Consider the following 14,952-nt stretch of genomic DNA (forward strand, 5'->3'; position numbering starts at 1 on the left):
AAAAGCAGTCGGGAGGGGGAGGGGGAATGGGGGGGAGTAGGTAAGCGGTGGAAGGAAAGCGAGATGGGATCGGCATGCAAAATCTAGTGAAGACTGCCGATCAAACCCTTTGTCGACCACCCTTAAACGACAAACGAGAGGGGCACGAGGAAACACATACACACACACATATATATTTTTGGGGGGAGGACTGAGAAGCGGCGGGTGGGTATTTTGGGGGGAGGGAGGGAGGAGGGGGGGTGTTCTTTGCTTTGCTTTGCTTCTTGTGGGCTGAGTTGTTGTGGTACACACAAACATACACAAAGACGGAGGTCTACACATCAACGGAATGTAGAGGAGTAGACAGAGATGCCAGCAAAAAAAAAAAAGAGGGGAGAAGTGAGTTGCAAATGACTTGTCCGTGAGCTTCGTCCTCCCTCCTCTCCCCTCCCCTCCCCCCCCCCGCTCGCCCGCGCAGCTCTGTAAGCACTCATCAGGGATGAAGGCATGTAATGTCAGCGCCCTCAGCCGTGGGGCAAACTCTATGCACTAGCCTCACCGCTACAGCCCACTCTCGCTGCCGCCGAACGGTACAAGATGATGTGAACATCCTCTGGTGCGACTAGTGGCGAAAAGATGCAGAAAGCGTAGACCGCAACTCCCGTGCCCGGGCGCCGGCCACTGTGTCGCCGAGTGCTGCGGCGCGGTCATAAAGTCGCAGAGCCTCCCGTGGCTTGTTGAGAAGCACTTCCAGAAGCACACCGTAGTTGTACGCGGTCATGCGATCTTGTGGATCTAACTCCAGCGATCGGACGTACCACTGTGCGGCTGCCGCGTAGTCTTTCTCGATCGCCTCGGCAATGTACGCATGAGCCTTGGTGCCCATCACGTTGTTGGCGCCGTGAGAACTGCATACCCCCGCCCAGGCACGATGCGCTGCCGCAAGATCCCCGCGCCGTAGTAGCGCCCACCCCCGCGTGAGCGCCTCCTTCGCAGAGAGGGTGCTCACCTCTCCGCCACCGTCACTGCCGTTGCTTGCGGTGACGAAAACGGGACCATGGCGGCTGTCCAAGTCCCTCCAACTGTCAAGGCTTGGTTGCTCAACGCGAGGCGACCCCCTTGCGGCAGCCGACGCGGTCTTTTTCTCATCCGAGGCAGCAATTGCAAGATACTGGGCGTACAAACTGCTTGGCGGCGGCGGTGCTGGTGCTGGGGCTGGTGCTGGGGCTGGTGCTGGTGCTGGTGCTGCATGTGTTGTATGAGGTTTAGATGTGGCACGCGAGGCCTGTGACGCTGCTGCTCTTGACGCGCTAAGTTCACGCTCGTCATCAGTCAAAGTCTCGGGCAAGCGACTCTCATTCAAACCCACCACCACCGGCGATCTTTTGAAATGCCCTTTAGAGCTAGAAGACTGAGGCGACAGTGTTGGTGGCTGCCCATCCAAAGGCAGCACCAGCTCCAAGGCGGCTGACGGAACTCTCTCCTGAGCCCTTGCCATGAGCTGTTCCACCTGGCCCTCCTGTTGGATGTGTTGCAGCGCATTCAAAGTCTCAGCGGGAGCGCAGGAGTGCATGGCGGATCGCAGTCTCTCACCAAGCGCATCCACCGCCCCCAAGGTTGCCTGGACCTCGGTGCGTTCGGCATTGATGCGGGAGAGCTGCGCCTCATCCTCCAGAAGCAACTGCCTTCGAATCCTGCCAATGTGTTCATCGGTCTCCTTCTGCAGCCGGACGATCTCACGCTCCGCCTCTACATGGCGGGGTGCGGTCGGCATGCTGCTCTCTTCGTTTTGGAGCTGGTTGGCATAGGCCAGCATACTTTCCTTGAGCGCGTTTGCCGTTCGCTCAACTTCTGCCAAACCCACCCGCGCCATCACCGCGGCCTCTTCGATCGGCGTAACTTTTTTCCCCTTGTAGGCGCCAACCACGACACAGCGGCTGCAAGCAAAGGCGTGGCTTTCCATCACATAGTACTCGACTGGCCTATCGGGGTGTGCGGGGCAGGGCTGCAGCTGTGGGTCAACAACACACTGCAAAATCCGTCGTGGAAACACCTGCTCGCGGAAGTACACAGCGACCACGGGTCCGTTGGCTTCATCAACGTAGGCGCAGCTATCGTATTTGGTGAGGAAGTCGGCGGTCGACCTATGCGGTGCGTGCATGGCAGCGGGGCACGAGTATGTCTCCCCAACGGCAACATCGCAGACGAGAATGGCACAGGAATGCTTTTCCGTGCAGTGGCGGAATGGCTCGCGTAAGAAGATGAACGGACCATCTCCTTCTGCCACAGCCCCATCGTGGACCGTGTCCGAGGAGGCAAGACCACCACCCCCGCGGAGGCCTGCACGGTCGACTGCGGCGCGAAGGCCAAAACGAGCAATATCCATGAGCTTTTTCGAGTCACCGACCAGGGCCAGACGCTCCGTCTTGGACCGCTTCGCCCGCTCCTCCACGTACGCCGCGAACCCGGAGTACTGCTCCTTGTGAAAGATAGAGCTGACACTCATCACCTGCAAATGCAGAGGCTGTAGCCTGGTCAGCCGCACTGCCTCCTGCACAACAGCCCCGTAGTAGGCATCGCTTGAACCCAGTGTTTCTATGCGAAAGGCATGGTCCACGCGACGCGACCACTCCTCCACCAGCGCTCGGACCTCCCCTCCACCCGGCGTCTCGCTAAACACATGCAGGGCACGCACTGCCGCCGCAAACTCGTCCTGATCTAAGAAAAAAAGAAGGTGCTCCTGCCATGGTTTGAAGTGCCGTTGCTGTGCGTGCATTGTCAAACACATCTTGCGCCACAGAGACGAGTCCTGCATTGCGGCGGCGTCTCGCTTATACACACTGGAGTTTGTGCCCGCCGCGATTCCTTGATCCCCAGGAGGGCTGATGCGCTTCTTTTCATGCCGGACACCCATCACAGTAGATTTTTGCCCACCGCTCCGTGGGGCATAATCAGCGGCAAAGCTGGGTGAATCGCCAAGCGAGCGCGCCGTCCCTGGCGGAACCTCCCGATTAGGAATCGGTGTGGGCGACATGGCCACGGAGACGCACGGGTACTCCGGGACAGGCGTCGGTGCAGAGCGCTGTGGGGCGGCGGCAGCAGCAGCTGGAATAACTGCTGCGTTACTTCTCTCGAGGAACGGGGAGTTAAGATGGAGATACGAGTTGCTGTAGCCGTGGCCTCCATGCCTCACTGAGACTCCTCCAGTGTGCGGGTGTTGGGGTGATGCCGGGTTGTAGCGGGGTGTTGAGAAGAGGTACGTGCGCGGGTCCGGCTCCGGCCCATAGCGTCTCACAAGAGCCGAAAACAAACTGGTGTGTGCGCCACGCCCCTCCCCGCCAACGTGTGCGGCCAGTAACTCCTGTACGCTGGGAGAGTTTCGGTCAAGCTGATAGGCAGCCAGGTATGCGGTCAGCCGCTGGTGTTGATCGATCGTGGTCACCTCTGGGCCGTTGTCAAGCACCAGGTTCCGCATCAGCTCCTCTTCTCGGCCCTCCCACTGCCGCAGGAGCGACGGAATTTCACTCTTGTACTGAGGGCCGTACACGTCAAAGAAGCTGGCCAGTCGCTCCTCGTAGTTCTGAACCGAGTAGCGGCGATAGAGCTTGGTGAAAGTGTCGAGCTCCGAGACCACCTCGACCACGTTGGGCACAAGCCGCAGTCCTTGTGGGTTATATTCGCGCAGGAAGCTCTCCAGGCGGTGGCGATACCCAACTTTGTCATCGGGGTCTACCATGAAGGAAAGTCCCACCTGACCCATTTCAGTTCCCACTATACGCGTGGTGAGCTTCTGCACCTCCACAATGTCCTTCGCATTAAGCGGCAGCGGAACTGAGGTGCCCACAACGCGCCCACCATCGGGCCCCACCCCGTCTGCACGCCGACTAGGACGATAAGTACATGAAGAGACCATGGAGCTGCGAGCCAACTCTTTTACAATCACCACCACCTCGAGCTCAGGCACTGCACACCGCCACAGTTTAGATCCGCGTCCATCCTTGCTGTCGGTGCTGTGGGCAGCCTCGTCCAACCGCACCTCAAATAAGTTAGGGGTGGTGGACACGACGTCCTCTGTGGTGAACACCGCCGTGGCCACTGGAGAAGAGTGAGCGGAAACGGCTTGCACCATGTGCGCCTCCACGGAGAACGACCGCGGGCCGCTCTCGAAAGCCGATCGCGGCACGTTCACCACGTTGTGGATGGTGACGAGTATTGGCCACGGCGACATTATTATTATTAGGGTGTGACTGCACGCCTCTAACGATACTGGCCGCTTGGTTCTCTTCCAGTGGAGATAGACGAGTGAGCGACTACGTGTGCCGCGTCACGGATACCAACACACTCTTCACGCGTACGTGTGTGTGTGTGTGTGTGTGTGTGTTGTCGAAGCGCAAGTGTATCGCTGGGTGACGTGAGATCGCGGGTAGTAGCCGCCCGTGCATGTGCTGAGCAGATCCTATGGTAACCCATAATGACGAAGAAAAGATGAGAGAGGGACGACCAATGAATAAATCTAGTGTGCTTCTGCGTAGGTCTGCAGCACAGCACTTGGCCACGGATCCACCAATCCACGCACTCTTCCCGCCCCCCCCCCTGCGTACTATGCAGGCAAGTAAACGCACACGTAATCAAATACACACACACACGCAAGTGTGTGTGTGTGTGTATGCGCGTGTGTGCTTCAGGCCTACAGAGAGGAAAAGTGAACCTCGAAGAGTGACTACGGTGGATGTAAAAACAGCCTCAATAATTACTTGACCACCCTCTCTCTCCCTCTTTCTCTTTCTCTTTCTCCTGTCGTTGCACGGGTCTGTCTCTTTGATACTCCCTGCACTGCGTCTATGCGGAGGCTTTGAAAAAACCAGTGCGCATCAGCCGCGGGTGAACGATAGCGTAAAACGATAATAAAAGGAAGACGTGAGGTAACAATTGTCACTTCTCTGTTTGCACTTCTGTGTGGTGACGACGGTGGCGTGCATTAGCTGCACACACATGCGCATCGACATGACCCACACACAGGAGGCAACTCCGTTTCTTTGTAAACACACAACCACCGGAGAAACTTGGTGCATCCCATCCATCACCAACTACGGCTGCCCGCGCTGCTCGTCACGATACAAGTTGCGACCCGCTGCCTTGCCAAGACTCCCCGCCTTCGCCCCAGATCGAGCGCCCTCACGGGCGTCACGCTCCTTCGCGCTGAAGATTTCATCTACCCTCTTCTGATCGAGCTCCGACCCTGTTGGAACCCAAAAAAAGGGTTCTTTCTGCGCCTTCACCTGGCGGAAGTTCGGCTCCCAGCTGAAGGAATTCAACTTCACGTGGTAGTCGATCCGCTCCCTCTCCCAGTTATCCCACTTCAAGAAGACCTTCTGCTGGTCGTCGTGATCCATGGCGCCGGTGGCCGTAAGGTTATGCATGTGAGTCATTATGTCCATATCGTTGAGCACCTTACCGGGACCCTCAAGATCTAGTTGCGAACACAGAAACGCAAGCTCCTCGCAAATGTTCTCCGTGTCACCCCAGTAGTAGTGGCCACCGGTGGGCCGTATGCGCAGAAGCAGGGGACGAGCAACGGGGTCCACGTCCTTTCGGGCGCGCTGCTGCCGGAGCTTTGCCACGTACTTGAGCGCATTCCACGCCGGAACACGGTCGTCGTCGAGGCAGGCAGATATCATCATCCCAGGGTACGTCACACGGTCGTTTACGTTGTAGTAGGGGTCGTACTGCTTGAGTAAGCCCAGGTCTCTGCTGTGATTGAGTGGGTCACCCCAGTCCTCGCGCTCGGCAAGTGAGAGCGGGAGGTCGGGATCGATCATGGTGTTAATGATATCGAGGAATGGCGACCGCATCAGCGCATTTCCAAAGAGCCCACATCCGCGCATGTTCATGGCGGCTGCGATCGGTACACAGCCTGCACTGGCCCCCGCAGCTACCATCAACTCCGGCTTTGTGTAGCCCATGTCCACCATGTGCTCACAGCACGCAATGAAGTCTTGAATGGATTTGATTTTGTTCTCTCCCTTACCTTGCTGGGCCCAGTTGGGCAGCTCGCCGCCCCCGCGGACGTGCGCGAAGGCGACGGTCCAGCGTCGCCGCAGCATCCACATGTAGGGGGCCAGTTGGAAGTGCATCGACGGAACCTCGCCGTAAGAGCCGTAGACGTAGATGAGACAGGGCTTAGGTGTGTTGGGTTGGGCCTCGAAGTCGGTCGCTTCCTGAATGAATGCGTCTCGGCGTTGGCATATCGTGATGGGTATCTGCGTCCCATCCTCCGAAACGCAGAGGTCGCGGTAGATGCTGTAAGGCCACATGTAATCCCATGGTGTGAAGTGCTCCGACTGGCGTTGTGTGAAGAGCGCCTCAGAGGCGCACAGCCTCGCTTGGCTCGAAGTGATATCCGAGTTGAAGTTGAAGACGCAGTCACGCGGCGGTTGAATTACGCTGCTGTACACAAAGCTCATCGATTCTTGCCCAAAGTTCTTGTTGAGACCCGGGGTCACAGTGGTCAGCGGAGGAAAATGGAGCACCAAGTCCTCATCTCGCGGCGTCCGCGCAGCAGTGTCCAGGCCTCCGTCGCAGTTGATGATGCGGATGTGCTGGATGCGTTCGAAGGCGAAGTGCGACTCATGGAGAATTATGCGGCCCTGAAAGAGATCAACGTCAGCAATCAGGACGTTATCGCGGTGTGGCACAAGCTCTTTCCACCTCGCCTCCTTCCCATGAGCCAGCGCCACTTCATCGCGAATGTACACCACACGGTAATTCGGACCCTGGTCGGATGTCACCATCACAAAGTTGCCGTGGTAGTGATCCAGCCAATTCCACCCCGACTTTCCCGCAATCTCGATTGGCTTGCCCTCGCCAAAGAAAGGCTTGAGAGGAGTAGGAATAACAGGGAAGGACGCGGGCACGACTAGCGCGCTGCCAGTCACCTTCGAGTCCGAGGTTATGGTAATGTACTTATTATCTTTCGTCTTTCGTACGTCCACGAAAAACCGCTCGTCGTCGTCACGGTAAATCTCCACCGGTGGCTCCAATATGCCTGGTCGTATTTCTTGCATCATGAGACGGTGAGGCCGGTTCAACTCGTTCGACTCCGTGTAGAAAAACTGGTTGCAGGAACCAAACTCAATGCTGACGATGCTGGTCCCGCGAATCACATGGAACAGGCTAGCGTTGTCGATACTGCGGATGTGACATATGTACCTGTCGCCACCCTCCACCGCAAGGGTGTACGCGAGGTAGCGTCCGTCTTCGGAAACGCGACAGACACCAATGGAACAGTCCCGGTAACCGAAGTGCTGCTGGAGCAGGAGAGGGTTGATGAGTTCCTCTGCCAGGAGATCCACCTCTCCAAATCGCTTCCGGTAAAACCCTATGGCGTTTGGGTCGTGTCCGGGAACAACACGAGTAAAGTACACATAGTCGCCAATGCGCTCCTCACCTTTGTCGTACCCGCCCTCACGAGTGCTCACCACCACCTTGGCATCCAGCTCCGCCCACAAACGACCCTTCGAATGTCGAAAGTCAAATTTGCTGCCAACCAGGGAAAAGTGCTGTCTCTCTTTTCTGATGTACTCTTGAGTGTTCCGGTCAAACAAGTCCTCCATGTAGCGGAATGGATCCGGCTTCTGGTGTTCTCCATGGAGCTCGAGGGCCTCAGGCTTCTCGGTGGGCAGCGGTCCGTCCAGCATAGGAAGTGGATACGAGCTGCGAAGCTGTGGAAACCATTTGTTCACAACCCTACGTGATAAAGTGTAGCCCAGATTCGACGTCGGCACCCACGGAAAAAGCGCAGCCATTATGCTCAGCGGCCCTGTCTGTTCTAGTCAGACTAAGATCAGGGAAGTTCCCTTGCGTTGGGGGGTAGCGAAGGAGGGGAAGAGAGGGGGGACCAAGGCCCACAGACTGGTAGAGGAACTTCCGATCAGCTGCGCGGCGATGTCGTAGAGGTCGCGCTGGATGAAGCGAACCAGCATTAGAATCAAAGAAAAGGAAAAAAACGTGTAAAGCGAGCGTAAGTTTTTGAAAACGCCTTGGCACCAACACCCTATGGGAATCCAATTGCTCTCCGTCACACACATGCCCCTGTTGGTATGACGCTAAAAAAGATCATCAGCACTTGCCTCAGGGGAGGGGAGGGGAGGGAGGGGGGAGGGGCAGTGTGGACAATCACGCAGAGAAAAAGGGACCCTGTGTTGTAGACGTTTGTTGTCGGTCTACGTGTCACTACACCTTGATCGAGCCACCGAGGCCCTCAGCGACCCCTCCTCCCAATATACAGAAAGCCGCATACACTGTGATTTCGTTCCCTGTTTCATCTTGCACACTGCGCGGTATATTTCCAGGACCCTCGGTTTTCTCCACTGCCCATGTAAAAGACGATGAGCAAAATACACTGGAAACAAGTTGTTTCTGAAGTGAGTCGACATGGATACACCATGTGCCAGTGGTCCCTCCTCAGCGTCCTTAGGATAGTGAACCTGGGCTCTTGAATCTGACAAGAATTGTGCATTTAACGCGCATGAACGGACCCAGATGTGAATACAAAAGGAAAATATGAGAGGGGGAAAAAGAGGGAGGTGGGGGAGAAAAAAAAAACGTCGCACTAATGCTTCACCTCAGTTGTATACTCGTCTTTGCGTGCCTGGATGTTGATCTTCTGCTGCGATCCGACAGAAATACCCGCTATAGAACTGTGGTCCTGCTTCTTGAACTTGGGCAACCAATTCAGCTTGAACCACTCTATTGTGTCCCTCCAGCCATCTTCGAAAGGAATGATGGGCTGATACTGGAGATCCTGCTCGGCCGCGTCTATCCGGAACCATCGATTCATCGTGAGAACAAACACGTTGAAGACGTTCAACTTGAACGTCGTTTTCATCACCCACCCCACCAGTTCTGCGAAAAGGGCCACAATGTACATGAACCAGAACGGGTAGTGAACTTTCTTCATAATGGACGCGAACCCCATGCTAACGATGGCCTTGTCGAGCTCCCTCCAGAAAATACAGTACGCCGCCGGCTCAGGATGCGTGCTGCCGTCGGTCACAATGTAAAACCGTCCAAGATATGGGGAATCCTTGTATAACTGCTTCTCTGCAATGATGAGGCCGTGACAGTAGTTGTCCACGTGGGTAAAGCAGATGCGATTGTCGCCTTTGCCGAAGATGCGCAGCTTTCCTGTACCTGCGGCCTCCAACATATTGGGCAAAAACAAGTTGTCGCGTGGGCCATACACCTGATGCGGAGCGACCGCAATAGACCAGAATTCGTCATCGATGGAATCCCGCATCGCTATTTCACCCTCCGCTTTTGTCTGTGCATACATTTGCATGTAGCGTTCAAGTGGCAGCTTCGGCATCTCATCCTCTGTAAGCCCGTCAATATTTGGGCGGTGAAAGAGATTACCCTTGAACCGAGTTGAGGGTGATGAGCTGAAGATCATCCTCTTTACTCCATGCTCCTTGCAGGCCCGGATAACGTTCACTGTGCCCCCATAGTTGACGCGCCTGTACAGCTGCTGTGGGTGAAAAGGACCCACAGCAGCCGCAAGGTGCCAAACGCAGTCGCTTCCCTTGACGGCTGCCGAGACATCGGAGTAGGATGTGATATCCCCAACAACGTACTCAATTGCCGGGTGGTCCCAGATACCGATACCTTTTTCTTTGGGAACGATATCAAAGCACACAACCTTCTCAGCACCTCGCTCTACCAGCATCTCTACCAAACGAGATCCTACAAACCCTGTTCCTCCAGTGACCACGCATTTCTTTGGCACGGGTGGGTAGCTTAGGCTGGCCGCTTTCCTCTGCTCAAATGAGAGCTGCGGATTCAGTTTTGGGGGTGGCATTAGAAACACTTGACGGGCTTTGGGCTTTGGGTAGTTACCTCTACTCGGTACTTCGACTCAACACTACTACTATTGTGCAATTACAGGAAAACCCGTGCAAAAAAAAAAGAAACGGAGCCAACAGAGACAAAATTCAGCAGAGGAGAAAGCCAATAGATCATCACGGCCAAACTGCCTGGAGGTGTTTCTCGAATTTGAAATTCATCCATTTTTGTGGCACAATGAAGTGAGATCCAGTGCAAATGTTTGGTAGAAAACGCCAGTCGGGTTCAGAGCGATCAGCGAAGCGTAAAAATGTGAGATAGCTTTTGTGCCTTTATTGGTTTTTTTTTCAACCTTGAGGGGCGGGAAGACACTTGCAAATCCTGTGTGTGACAGAATTAGTGTTGCTGAATACCACCTTTGTATCGCTTCAGCACACGGTGTTCCGCAATGCAGTAGGGAAAAAAAAGTCGGTATCACTCTCATCAGCGTGATTTTTTTCCCTTCCTTTTTGTGTCACGGAGAGCACGGCATAAGATCATAAAGAAATCTTCCACATTCAAGAACGGTGAATACGCCGTCACACCTTGCCCTCCTTCCATTTACAACAAAGTCTCTCTAATGTCACCAAGGCATTGGTATCGCTTTTTTCAAGCATGTCAGAGACAGCAGACTTGACAGGAATAAAGCACGGCCCATCTGAGGTTGCAGCACCTCGCGTCCTTTTCCGGTTGAAAAGCATATCACGGCGCCTGGGGATAGAGACACCGCTTGCTACACTTTTGGTGGTTGGGACAAAAAGACAATCTCGGCACAGATACGCTAGTTGATCAAAATCGCGGCAAGAGGAGCTGGCCCCCATGAAGTCGATCTCATTGGGGATACTTTCGATCAGTTGTTCCTTTACGTAATCTGCGCGGCGCAGAGTCAATGACTTTTTGACTTCTATTGCTGGCTTTACGTCGTACTCCTTTGCAAAATATGAATCCGTCTCAGAATGGTGCACCTTGACGTCACTACCCATTAGATAAGGTATCACTCGTGGATCTATGAGCGGTACCGTGTCGACAGACGCTGGAGCGGACCGCGGATTCCCAGATAAACAGAGTGAGCAAATATCCAGGAAAGGAGATAGAAGCTCGCTGTAGCTTACCTTCCGTTCATCGAGTTCAATCACGCGCATCGACCATCGCGAGGTGCACAGAAATACGGAGAGTTTTTTTGATTCCGGAAGGCCCAGGTACTCGGCCGCAAGAAAGAGGCACCAAAGTATTAGAAGAAAAGTCGTACCAGAAGACCAGTCACATGCAGAACTGTTCCAAACAATGTAGACTTCTCCTGCGGTTTGCTTTGGAATTTCTCCAGGGTGGGAAACAAGCGTGCACTTCGGGAGCACCGTATTGATAAATGTGCACACTGCAGAGGCGACCGCACTAGACTCTTTCCCATCGGTAAAATGACCAGCTGCTGCTATTCTCAACACACGTTGGGCAGCTTTCACGTAGTCGAGGTTTTGTTCAGTGGCAGAATTATTGGGCACGAGCATTCGAATAGGTACTTGTGTGCTCAGTGGCACCGCAGTCTGGCTGTTGGTCCCATAGCAACTGGGCTGCTGAAACACGCACCGACGGTCTTTTGACTTTGGGTACATTGAACTCAGCAACTGGACAGCAATGGCTCTCACTGGCGCTGCCGACAGCGTGCACGCGCCTGTGTGTTGATTCAAAAGCTCCCAGAGTGGCATGCAAGACACTGTTGCGAGAGCTGGTCCACCCGCGCCGTTCAGTGGAAGCTCGTGCCACACATGCTGCACAAACCGCTGATATGCTACACTAAGCCTATCACTGACCTCATTGCTGGGGAAACTACTGATGGACGCCAGCAAATCCTCGACGTCATCGATACTAGCTCTCACTCGGTTCTGAAGCTGGGACATCTGTGCCTCTTCTCTACAGTATCGCCCATTTTTATGGGAGAAAAAAACATTGTAGGATAAGCAAAATTGGAGTGAAATGGTGGTAAGACTGGTTGATGAGCGGCACCGCAGAAAGTCTATGACCGCCGAAAGTGCGTGCCCACTGCTGCTGTGGCGAGTAGAACACAATACGTCGTTTTGAATTTCAGAAGATTGCTGGGTGCTGAAGTCGGCTGCCGTTGGCCCTTGATAAAGCAGTAGGAAGCTATCTACGAGCAATGCCTCGATAGTTGTGCGATCTAGGCCTGCGTACACTGGGAGGAATCTAGTTTTCCAAAGACATTTAGATGCCCATGAGGTGGCGCATGTTATAGATGAAGATAAATACAAGAGAAGAAAATAATCTGTGTCTTTGTCAGTGCTTCCCCCAACATTTGGCATCTTCGCTGTTGATCTCCTCTAGTATAGAATCATACCATAAAGCCTCAACGAGCTCTTCGAACTACCATCCATCGTAATTTATGTTGCCCATGCTCCCTAAGATCCCCTCCCTGAAACTGTGCGCTGGCATTGCAACAACCACTTTTTACTCTGGTAGACGATGCTGGGAAAGTAGAGCATGTTCTCCAAAGGCCCAGTGGTCGCTTCCAGGTGCTCTTCTCATAGTTGCTCCCCCTCCCCATACCTCCCAGAACACGCCTGAGTAGCCGCACGTATCCCTGGGGTCTCTGGAAACCTCTCTGGTGGTGCCCGTGAGCCGCCCAGAACACCAGCCCCTGCACAGAAGAAAGAAAAAAAAACTTAGTACAGCCCATAATTCCACAACGCGGGCACCCCCCTAAGGCCAGGAGCTAGCACCCCCACCCCAGCCCCACGGGACCCCAAATACCCAGGGCCAAGGCAAAACCCCGTGACGAACCTTTCCGGCCCCAGATATCGAGGATGGGGGGAAACAAAACACGCCACAGCGCGGACAGTAGGAAAAAGCAATTTTCCGAGTGCCACAAACACCCGGGAGACCAACCCCCCAAAGTATCGCAGGCCAGCGCGGACTTCAAAACAATAAAGTCACAAAATACACTAGACCCCGCAACGCAGACACCCCCGTCACGAAGAGCGCGGCCTCCGCATCCATCTGGCTCCCCCCTAAAGGGGCACGAAGAAACCCAGCACTCATCTACCACGACATCTCCCCATAACAACCCCAGCCTCCGCAACACCCCCTTGGATGAGCCAAAGTAGGGGAGAAACTTTCATGGCAAGCCGGGGCATTAGCGCGCAGCGTGGGCGGCTTGACTGGCAGGTGTAAAATCGCATTTGAAAAAACAAAGAAGAGGATCCTTACCCCCCCCCTCTACAAACACACCAACCCTTGACGCATGCCCGTTCTCAGGGCACAAAAAACAGCCTGAGAAGCTTACGCTGACTCCCTGCCCGCGGCCCCCGACCACCACGCCCGCAGGAACAACCCGAAGCGCGTCCTTCAGAGGAGGCTGGGGATCAACACTGTGTTTTCCGATGCAAGTTTCCGACATAATTAAGAGTTGGTCCCACACCCCGTTATATCGCTAACCCAAGTGAAAAAGTGCATCCATCCCTCTTTACCATCGCCGGGGCCTCAGGGGGGGGGGGCAAAGGCATACGCCACGGAGACCTCCACCCTAGTCGTCAGCGTCGCAAATTGGATCGCACACTTTGCCCAAAAACACCCCACACACAGACAAACTGCGCCACCGGAAAGGTCTGTGGGCTGAGAAATGGGAAGGCGACCGTCCAACGGGCATGTTTTACTGGCCACAAGAAAAGGAGCACATCTACTTAAAAACAGGCTTATCGGCTGGCGCGCTGGCTTCGACGGGTGTTGTTTTGGTTTATCGCACCGACGGGGGAACTCATCATCCACTCAGTTACAACATCCATAGGCCATACGGGATGCCAAAACCAGGCAAAGGAACAGCGAGGCTTTCTCCTTACCGCGCGGTGCCGGCACACTGTAACGAGCGCGCCCCCACCGCCACCCCTCGAGAAAACACGTGCTTCCTGATCGCTTTGGGGCTAGGAGGGAAATATGCCTGGTACCCCGCGCGCCTGCTAAAAGCGGGGGCCCGCCAAACGGAAAAACGCCCCGCCGCGATAAACAAGCCCCCCGAAACGCTGGTGAGCCTAGCCTGGCGTCGTTTGAAGGAGGTGGTTTCCACGGAATCCAGAGACGGCCAGTAGATACGGCAGAGGCTTGTCCCTGTGTCCTTTGCGGCTCCCCCACCCAGAAAATCCGAAAGCCGCGCCTAGAGGATCCTGGTCCCCGGGCTGTGCGGTTGCTTTGGGGGGGGGGTGAATTTTAGCGTTCCGATTGCCGCCCCCCCGCCCGCGCCCGGGCAAACTTCCCGCCCCCCCCCCCGGGGTCTGCGGAGAGTGACCCGGCTCGATCCGCCAGGGGGAAACACGGCCCTGCACAAGACGAGCCCTCGGAGCGCAACCCGGCACCGCCCTCGGAAAAATTTTGAGCACACGCGCTGATGCGTGTTACCGCTTTTCATGCCTACAGGCTCCCCTCCGTTTTTTTCTTTCGTGGTTAACGCTGCGGTTTCCCCGCGGGGCCATCGCTTGGCCATAGTTCTTTTTCACCCGGACCAGCGGCAGAGGGATAACCCCCACAGGGGGTGACTGCAAACCGCCAGCCCTTAGGAATAACAGAAAATACATGAATGAAAAGATGACAAGGCATTCCGAAAGCAAGGAAACGCCATGCAAACTTTACCTTTAAGCCGCAACCACGGACGATGCTAAGGTCGGTAAGTGGCCAGCAAATAGCCTATGCTTCTAAAAGCAGGCGGCGCTGGGTGTACATGCTCTAAAAAACGCAAAGAGCCATGGCGCGGGTGCGGGGACTTTGAGGTCATGAAAATCGGCTAGGACCGGGCGCCCGAGTCTCGCCCACAGAGTCAAATTCACCATAGCACATGCTGCCGGTATTCACCGCCTCTTTCCCTGTAATCAAATTCCTGCCTCTTCAACGCGATGGTGGACTGCCATCTTGGGGTCTTTTGGGGGGTTCGCAGTGATTTGATTAACAGCTACCGGTGGGAGCCCGAAACCCAATAAAAATAAACTGGGGGCTGGCAGCCCGCCCCACCCCCCCCGGCACGGAGAGAGACACGGGTCTTTTGAACCGCCTTTGCTTTATGGGAAGATTTGAGGGTTATCCAAGTTTTTCCCACCA

General features: G+C 55.1%; 4 protein-coding genes across 4 annotated transcripts; all 4 read right to left on the minus strand.

The window, feature by feature from the left end:
* Window positions 1-601: 601 nt before the first annotated feature.
* JKF63_07105 (uncharacterized protein) lies at window positions 602-4,207 on the minus strand (the record flags this gene model as incomplete). The annotated part of the gene is made up of 1 exon (XM_067903046.1): window positions 602-4,207. One exon carries the CDS (start codon window positions 4,205-4,207, stop codon window positions 602-604), a length of 3,606 nt encoding a protein of 1,201 aa, XP_067759484.1.
* An 859-nt stretch (window positions 4,208-5,066) lies between these two features.
* Window positions 5,067-7,784, minus strand: JKF63_07106 (uncharacterized protein; the record flags this gene model as incomplete). The annotated part of the gene is made up of 1 exon (XM_067903047.1): window positions 5,067-7,784. The coding sequence occupies one exon, from the start codon at window positions 7,782-7,784 to the stop codon at window positions 5,067-5,069; it is 2,718 nt and encodes a 905-aa protein (XP_067759485.1).
* Window positions 7,785-8,590: 806 nt separating this feature from the next.
* JKF63_07107 (uncharacterized protein) lies at window positions 8,591-9,835 on the minus strand (the record flags this gene model as incomplete). Its single annotated transcript, XM_067903048.1, has 1 exon — window positions 8,591-9,835. The coding sequence occupies one exon, from the start codon at window positions 9,833-9,835 to the stop codon at window positions 8,591-8,593; it is 1,245 nt and encodes a 414-aa protein (XP_067759486.1).
* Window positions 9,836-10,397: 562 nt separating this feature from the next.
* Window positions 10,398-11,753, minus strand: JKF63_07108 (uncharacterized protein; the record flags this gene model as incomplete). The annotated part of the gene is made up of 1 exon (XM_067903049.1): window positions 10,398-11,753. One exon carries the CDS (start codon window positions 11,751-11,753, stop codon window positions 10,398-10,400), a length of 1,356 nt encoding a protein of 451 aa, XP_067759487.1.
* Window positions 11,754-14,952: the final 3,199 nt, after the last annotated feature.

This window comes from Porcisia hertigi, chromosome 6, assembly GCF_017918235.1.
Source record: "Porcisia hertigi strain C119 chromosome 6, whole genome shotgun sequence".
Taxonomy (NCBI): Eukaryota; Euglenozoa; class Kinetoplastea; order Trypanosomatida; family Trypanosomatidae; genus Porcisia; species Porcisia hertigi.